The sequence below is a fragment of the Gavialis gangeticus genome, unplaced genomic scaffold, assembly GCF_001723915.1.
Source record: "Gavialis gangeticus isolate Ggan-Ray unplaced genomic scaffold, GavGan_comp1, whole genome shotgun sequence".
Lineage (NCBI taxonomy): Eukaryota > Metazoa > Chordata > Crocodylia > Gavialidae > Gavialis > Gavialis gangeticus.
This window is the reverse complement of record NW_017729027.1, coordinates 51,246,966-51,255,812: the sequence shown is the minus strand read 5'-3', so window position 1 is coordinate 51,255,812 and position 8,847 is coordinate 51,246,966. Positions and strand designations below refer to the sequence as shown.

At 38.7% G+C, this 8,847-nt stretch overlaps 1 protein-coding gene across 1 annotated transcript in view; it reads left to right on the top strand.

Annotated features, from left to right (window-relative positions):
- The window catches only part of PXDN (peroxidasin), a 168,096-nt gene that overhangs the window by 44,370 nt on the left and 114,879 nt on the right, over positions 1–8,847 (top strand). Inside the window, exons 5-7 of the mRNA XM_019520343.1 lie at positions 3,675–3,746; positions 4,430–4,501; positions 7,316–7,485. Of these exons, the coding sequence (XP_019375888.1) occupies positions 3,675–3,746; positions 4,430–4,501; positions 7,316–7,485 (314 nt within the window). The remainder of the gene's footprint in view (positions 1–3,674; positions 3,747–4,429; positions 4,502–7,315; positions 7,486–8,847) is intronic.

Genomic DNA, 8,847 nt, shown 5'->3' with positions numbered 1-8,847 from the left:
TAGGTAGTAAACTAATTGTGCAGTAGATTAATTTCCTGCACAGTAAATGTGTGCATGTGCAGATGATAACACTTCAGTGCACAGTAGCTTAGTCCACTGCGCAGTAAAGTGTCTCATGTAGACACACCTACTGTATTTCTGTTTGCTGGCACACCCAGTATTTAAAAAGCTGTATATAATGGCTAATTTATGGAATTTAAAGACTTTTCTGCAAGGATCTGTGGTTATGAGGACTGTAGACCTAAATTGATGGAGCGCACAGGCTGCTTTTAAGCCTCTCCTAGGTTAAGACCATCCCCACTACTGTGGAAATGTGCATGCTGATGGCTTTCTTCCTCCTCCTCCCATCCCCCCCACCCATTTAACACTGATATTCCTCCAGAGTCAAACTACAATACAAAACAGAATCTTTAACTCAGTTTCATTTCTAGAGTCTCCACGAGGTGAATAGCTGAACATAAATGTAAATGGATTTTCTCTACCCTACCTTTATAAGAGTGTTAATTTAGTAAAAATAGGTGAAGAGAAAGGATATGTGTATCTGCTGCTGTTCTGGATTTTCTTCAAGCATTGATTAGTTATTTTATCTATTCAGAAGCAGCTCTCTGACCTTTCTAATTGTGAGGTCATTTCAAACCCATTTTGTTCAGCACCTGCCTGCATAAGATTATGGTGAATAAGTGCTGTTAAGCAAGATAGAGTTATTGCTACCTGGGGTGAGTTACATCTTACACACTCCCTTTTCCAAGATTAATAAAGTATGCTCTCTCTTTCTCTCTTTCTTTCTTTCTTTCTTTCCTTTTTTCCTGAACAGGATTGTTTGATCTAACAGCCAAATCAAAGTTCAGAAGACAGAATATAAGGGTTTTTTTAATAGTTGAAAGTAAAAAAATAGATATTATTTTCATATCAAATTAATGGTACTAGATAATTTTTAACAAGGAGATTATACCCCCTGGAAAGCAGTAGTTTTTGCAAGGTTATTTTCTAGCATAAATGGCTTTAGGATGTTTCATTATGATTTATTTCAGGCTACGTTTTGTTAGTGTGTCACTCCATTATATACTTGGAATTGAATTGAACTGAATACTCAAGGAAGGAGTTCATATGGGTACTTGGTTCAGGCAGAAGAAAATGAAAAGTGATAGAGTGGTTAAGAGAACACTCAATCAAACCCCAAAACTGCTGATTTCTAATCAGAGTTTTGTAACTGGTTCTGTAACCTTAGCGATTTTTCTGGCAGGAAGTCAGGTATTTTGTAGCAAATAATTTCCTCTTCACTTTTGTCATCTTTCTCTATTCATGGATTGCTGGAGAAAACATTTGGGACTAGTACTGATTTGTGGGGGGGTTCATAATGAATAGCTTTTCAAATGTATTTGAGCTCATGGTTTGTTTATAAATTATTCATATCAAACTGAGTATTTTAGTATCTGGAATGTGCTCTTTGAGCTTTTGACCTCAATCACATGATACAGTTTCTGACTGAATGACCCATCTCTTGTAAACCTTTTCAAAAGATGTAATATTTCTTGGGAAGAGGGAAAGGAGCGCTTTCCCAAGAGACTCATAATGTCATAAAGCTCATAAAATCTTCTGGCCTTTAAAACCTTTCCCTCTTGCACATAAGAAATAGCAACATGAAGAGAATGCACTGTATTTAAAAGACATCATCCACAAGAATCCTTGGCTGGTTTTAGATGTAAAAAAAAAAAAAAGCAGCAGTACTTTAAACTTGGCATGCTCCTGCAGCAAGCCCAGTTCGTGCCCAGAAGAAGCAGCGTGTTAGCTGAACCTGGCTCGCCTCACATCTGTATAGATTGGGCACTTCAGTGAGTCAGTCAGCTATTAGGTAAAAGCGCCATGATACTGATAATGCTGAAGCACCTGACCTATACAGATGCTGCGGAGCCGGATCAAAGTAACACGCCGCTACCTCCGGTAAAGTGTGTGGTTTGGTTTTGTTTTGTTTATTTTAATGTCTGCAAGCAGCCCTTGTCTCTCACATTTCCTGACCCATCACGGCTACAGCATCTCTTTAACAATACAAAATGTATGAGAATTTTTAATTATTTTTTGTAATGCTTTACAGTTTAGTAGAGAGAAGTTTGCAAATGGGGCTTGTTGGCTTCAGAAGTCTCTTGTCACATTTACGTTTGTATTATAGCTGTGGCTTTTATATAGTTCCTATTTACCCTTTGCTGACATTGCTTCCTGGATCATGGTTTCTCATTGTTTATAATGATGGGTTGGACGGCCCTCTTTCCTGTCCGTAGCCCATTAACATTGGACTGCTGGGCACTTGTTTGGCTGTGGGTGGTGTATGTGCCCGAGTCCTGTGAATAAGGGTTGTTTCTGAGGTGGTCCCCATTTCTTCCTTTTCAACTGAATACCTGGCATGTGGTGATCATTTTGGTTTTGTCTGAGACTAGAGCACAGTTAGTGTTTCTGTGTTCAAAAGTTTGTTTCTCCTCAGTTTCACACCTCGTGCTGAGGAATTTGGTGTATGTTTCTCTGTTTTGTATCACTGGCTTTCTCACTCTTCTGCCTTCTTCATATTGCAAAAATACATGTGTATTAAAGAAGCAAAGTGCTGCTGGTCAAAGACCAAACTTTAAGAGGTGTGAATACATTTGGATATTATAAGGATTCAAGAGGCACAAATCATTTCCTGTCCTATATGCTCAGGTGTGCTTTTTCCGTCTTGTTGTTTTATTTGTGAAGTTGGGGTAATTTGTCCCTGGCACACTTTTTGTTATGATGAATTCACCTTTATAAAGCAACATGAGCCCAACCTTATGGCTCTTGCTTACATTAAAGTTGTTACAGGTTCAAATCCAGCATAAGTACCAAGTATTATTATTTTAATATCCAAAGATTTTATAGTCCAGAAGTATCATTAATAGACTTTATGTGAAGTAGTTCTTTTTTTTCTCAATGACTTTTTTTCAGCGATCATTCACATACCAGATGCTATTAACTATTTGACTGTCTTTTTTTATTTTTTTGGCATGTGGGGAGAGATCCAGCATTTGGACGCTAGTTTTGTATTATGATTGTTTTCTAGCACAGAATTCTTCTATTTACAAGGCAGGAGAGTTCTTATTTTAAGTTAAGTTTTCTTGCGGCAGCGGGAATTTTAGACCTTTCACAGTTTTAAGTTACTGATAAAATAGTTATAGTGCAGAAAGTAGAGGTCTTTATCAAGTGACACTTCAGACAGCATCTTTGACTGGTCTCAGTTATTTACATGGCTCTCAAACTGTAGGACCTATGAAAAATGTTGGTGCTGCCTGAAGGTTGCAAGTAGTTTGTTGTATATCTGTAAATACGCATTTTTCCTGTATTTTTTTCATATTCATTTGTTGTACAAAGGCTATTCATATATGGTTTTAATAAAAGTTTAGCTTTAGTAACAGCTTACTTGAAATATGAATATTTGTTCCAAAAATCTAATTTGTGGTACCAGTATAACAGTTTTTCCAGCCTTCCTGTTAGGTAAGTCTTACTTCTTTCATGTCAAAGGATATGATCCAAATGGCATCAAAAGGCAATTATGAAACAATACAATGAACTATTTGTCATTTAGTTGTTTGACAGAATGAGAAGCACTTTATAAAGTATGTAAGTAAATTTTATGTGTGTGTTTGTTTGTTTTTTAAACACATTTACAGGTATCTGCACTTTAATCAAATAGAAACATTGGAACCTGAGTCCTTTACCCATCTTCCAAAACTTGAAAGACTGTAAGTTTGTTTATTTTATTTTAGGGTGCGATACAGTAGAATCAGCTTGCATGAGGCTATCCTCTATTCTGAAACTAGGAAGCAACGTTATCTTTTGTAGAGCTTTACGTGGTTATGTATATAGGTGTGTGCTGACATAAAACTGTGCTAGCATAGTTGGCCTGATCCCATAAGGTGCTGATGGCCTTCTGGGAAGTGCCAAGCACCTTCCAAATTGCATTTAATATGAATAGACCTTAGACTGGGAGAATGATGCAATAGTATTTTTAAGGTGTGTTTTGCAATCTCAAAACCAATTCCGAAGAATGTGATTGATGTTTGCCTGGCATCATAGTTGTACAGAGAGATTTGATAAGACAAGAATTTCATATTGCTAATGTTTTATAAACATAAATCATTTGGTGTGTCCGTTCCCCACTCTTCCTTGCTACAAGTTGTTTGTAATATTTAGCATATTTTTGTAGATGCTGAAATTAGTTCGTCTTGGGGAAAAAAGGTGGGAATAGAATACCTTTTTAAAACAAAGCAAGAATCACCTTATGATTTTACAAGAAATAAACCAAGTTTACTTTTTATATGTTGTAAGATTAGCTTCTTTTGCACGAATCCCCCCAAAAAACTTATTCAGTGAAAGTGTTTCTGATTCTGGATTCATATGTCCATCTTTCTCTGTTTTTTAACAGATTTTTACATAACAACAGAATAGCTCATTTAGTTCCTGGGACTTTTAGTCATCTAGAATCAATGAAGAGACTGTAAGTGAATTTAATTTAGTTTTATAGTGGAGAACATAAAATAATCTATTTACATCTTATAGCGTCCACCCTCCATTGCAGAGGGTTCTACTGCCTAATTATTCTTACTCTAGAGAACTTTTCTTAATACCTAATCTAAACTTTTCTTGCCAGTTCTTGAGCTCATTGTTCCTTATCCCACAATTTTTGGTGGCTGTGACTAGGACTAACTCTCTTCCTTCATCTGTTATCTTTATGTTATTTATCAACTCTGACCGTGTCTCCAGTGAGTCTTCTGTTTTCTAGACTAAATAAACTACTCCTTGAACCTTTCCTCCTTCAGTATGTCTTAATCTTGTCTTTTTATCGTCTCAGATCATAGTTGTTGCCCTTTATATTTTCTGTTTGTTATTTGACTGTACTAACCTGTGACTATAGTTATAACATCTTTCAGAGTGCTTTATTGATTTAGGAATGTACTAAGCAGCTCAAACACAAATTAAGTGTTTAAAATTGTAAAAAACTAAGGCACTTACAAATCAAATCATTCCTTGTCAGGTTCATAATATTATTTCACTGAGCTATTTTGGAGTTAGTTTTCTGCCTTTGAAATTGGAACATCATTGTCCTAGTTGTTGAAGAAAACATCATGTGTGTTTCAGTGAGCTAGGTCTCCTCCTCTGAAGGTCAGTTCAGCTACACAGGATAAGGAACCCTATGTTATCAGCCCATGTAATTAGTCATGTACCTCAACAGATGGAAGCCTTTGCTGAAAGTTCAGGCTTTAAATATTGCAGTTAGTATTTAAGGGAGGAGGGAGGGGAAGATTTTTAGTTATATATAATAGGATATATTCTTTAATTTTTCTATTAAAAATTAAAACCTAAGAATTTACATAATAAAAAATACGCTATCTAAAAATAAAGTTAGAACACAAAGTTGATAACTCAGTTGTCAAGAAATGCTTCATCTAGGTTGGTGTTTTGTTTTTTTTTTAATTTTAATTCTACTCTTACATATATTCACATTATGTAAGTATCATAGTGATGGGTGGACAGACAGGGCACTGGTTACTGCTCCCACCTAGGCCAGAGCCCCTGTGAGTTACAGCTATGCAGTATGATCTAGTTTTAATATTATGATTTAGTTTTTAATAACGTAATCACATACTATTTTTCCATATGATCCCAACCTCATTTAATGTATAAAATAATAAAAATGTATGTGTTTTGTGCATATGGATAGCGATACTCATTACCAGGGATCCAGGTTTCCGTTTCCTATGGAAAAACAGAGAAAAATGAGAATTTCCCCTTTTACTTGAGAGAAATGCAGATTTCTTGTTTTAATGGAGAAATGTGGATTTTGCACTTCTGCAAAGAGCTCTCTGCAGGCTGGCAGAGTTCCATCCTGCAGGGGGTTGGGAGGATGGTGATCAGACATGGGGTGCCATGTGAATGTATATGTACATGGCCGCCAGGCAGCCTGGAGAGCAGCTCCAACAGGTAAGTCTGGTGGCGGGGAGGGAGGATTGAGTCCCCATAGGGAAGGAGGAAGGGAGTTGGGCAGGGCTGGAGCTGGGGTTCCTGCCCACCCAGGTGAGGCATGGGGCCCAGGGCCAGAATGTATGGCTGCAGAACCCTAGCGGGAAGCAGGATGGGGCTGCAGGAGGCTCATCTGGGGGGTGAGGATGGGGCTGGCATCTTGCCGCTGCATGCACTCCTGGGCATGGGGGCAGAGGGAACCTGTGCTCCCCAGATCTGTGTGTAGGGTGGGTACAGGCTTCCAGCTGCAGGCTTGGGCTCCCTGCCCTGCTACTCTCCCCTGCGGCCTCTGCAGCCCAGCAGGTGGGACCCAGCACAGCAGGGCAGACTGTTGCCAGGTAGGCAAGCTTGCTACTGTGAGCCCTGCTCCTCCCTGGTGAGGTATTCCCCGCCCGACCAACAGCAGCTGGGGCAGTGGTATGGGGTTGTGCCCCCTACTGCTACGGGGTGAGCAGGGGGTACATTATTAGGGCAGTGAGAGCTCTAATTTTTCCATGATAAAATACCACAAAATAAAATACCATAGGTTATAGGTATTTAGAATTCATTTTATTATTGTGATTGAGACACTGGTTGGCTTCCAAATTGCTTTAAAATTATAATTATATCAATAAAACATTGTGTTCAGTTGATATATATAGATATATAGTGGCATTTCATTTTAATCATGGATTTGTGGGGTTTATCAGAGAATTTGCTATTTTTATCACGAAAAACAGGGTCCCTGCTCATTACCTATGATGTGCTTTGAAGAGAAAACAAATATATAATTATATATGTGTGATTGATTCAGTGTATGACTTTCTGAAAGCTAGTAGATCCTATTCAGGCACCTAAGGCCTTAGTGAATACAAGAAGAGTTAGAAACAAATATCTGGGGCATTGTCTCAATATTCTAAAATATATAATGGATATTTTAGAAGAAGAATTCCATAACATATGCTAATAATACATTTCTTAAGATAAGTATAATAAAAAATACCATAGAGTTTAGGTGGTTTAGATGAAGATGGGAATAAATAATATCAAATTGCTGACTACAACACTGAGCGTTGTCTGTCCTGTGCCATGAATAATGACAGGTTTCTAGAATAAACATTGCTATTATGTAATTGTACACTCTATTATAATGCATATGTACAAAAGGGGACTAAATAACTTTCTTTTAACTGAGGTTTTCATATGTAATAGTAAATAAATAGACATGGAGCATTGCATCATAGTTTTTAAAAATCTAATGAATTGTCCTAGCTTATTATGAAGTATAGTGGATGGTTCTTCTTTTACACAGGCGTTTAGACTCAAATGCTCTCCACTGTGACTGTGAAATTCTATGGCTAGCAGAGCTGTTGAAGACATATGCAGAATCTGGTAATGCCCAAGCAGCAGCTACCTGTGAATATCCAAAAAGGATCCAGGGAAGATCAGTGGCCACAATAACGCCAGAAGAACTTAACTGTGGTAAGGTTTTTTGTTTTGTTTTTTAAAGTGTGTTAAATATTTTTTTCACAAGAATGTAAAATGCCTGTTGTTTAGACTAGGTGTACAATGGCTACTTTGAACCAACTTTAAGATTCTCTTCTCTGTCTGCTTTTGACATAGCTGAATACTCTCTCTGCTCAGTCTCCATCTTGGGCTACTATGCTGCTTTTCCTTTTAGATTCCATATTTTCTTTCCCCCTTCTGGTTGTCTTTCCCTTACTTCTTTTATTTCCCCGGAAGTCTTTTTATTCCCAACTCTCTGCACTTTTATGTTGTACCTTTTTGGCCAAATCCTATTTTACTTTTCCATGCCTAAATGGCACTTGCATAGTTGTGTAAGCATACTTCTCAGGACTTATAACATGTTTAGATTCTGTTTCCACTTGTGTAGCTCTGCTTGCCATGCAGTTTGCTTCTGAGCATGCTCCAGAGGCTCCATTTCAGCCACATAGATTCTGGGGTAGATGAACATTGTGTGAGTACAAACATAATGCTGTGCAAGTCTCTGAAACATTGGTGAGGAGGAGGAAAAGGAAGAGAAGGATGAGAGTCCTTTTGCCTTTTGTCACCTTTTGTCACTTAGGCCCCTTTCAGATGTTAGTAAGTGTGTGATGGAATTGAGGAATTTTATCCTGAATCCCAGCAATTGCACATCCTGCCATGCCAGATGTTCATGGTCTCACATGACAGGAGGTACACTTGTTAGGACCTGAGATAAAATTCCTAAGATCCAATCACACTTCTGCTGAGGTGTCTAGCTGGCTACACGCATGCCAGTGTACAGTGAGCTGTTGATGGCGAGTTCTCTGGTCCTCATTCCATGTGAAGCCAGCTGCCTGCATGCCAGAGCAGGGGCAGAGGAAGCTGTGGGTCAGGCAGCTCCCTGGTCCTCAGCTTCCTGTGCCCACAGCTGCCAGGCCTGTGAACCTGGCATTGAGCTGCACAGCATAGGCATGCCATGCAGCATGGTGTTGGGCTGTGTGCCACAGTCAGATTAAAGCGTGATACAAATGAGCCACAAAACTGTCATATTAAATGGAACATCTTTGTGCCTGGTTTCCCATTCTATTGTACCATAAATTATAGTTTCATAGTTTCTAGGGTCAGAAGGGACCTGAGTAGATCATCTAGTCTGACCCCCTGCCATAGAAGAAAAGAGTACTGGGGTCAAATGACCCCAGCAAGGTGTACATCTAGTCTCCTCTTAAAGACCCCCAGCGTAGGAGCCAGCACCACTTCTCTTGGAAGTTGGTTCCGGATCCTAGCCGCCCTGACCGTGAAGTAGTGCCTCCTGATATATAGCCTAAATCTACCCTCTGCCAGCTTACGACCGTTATTCCT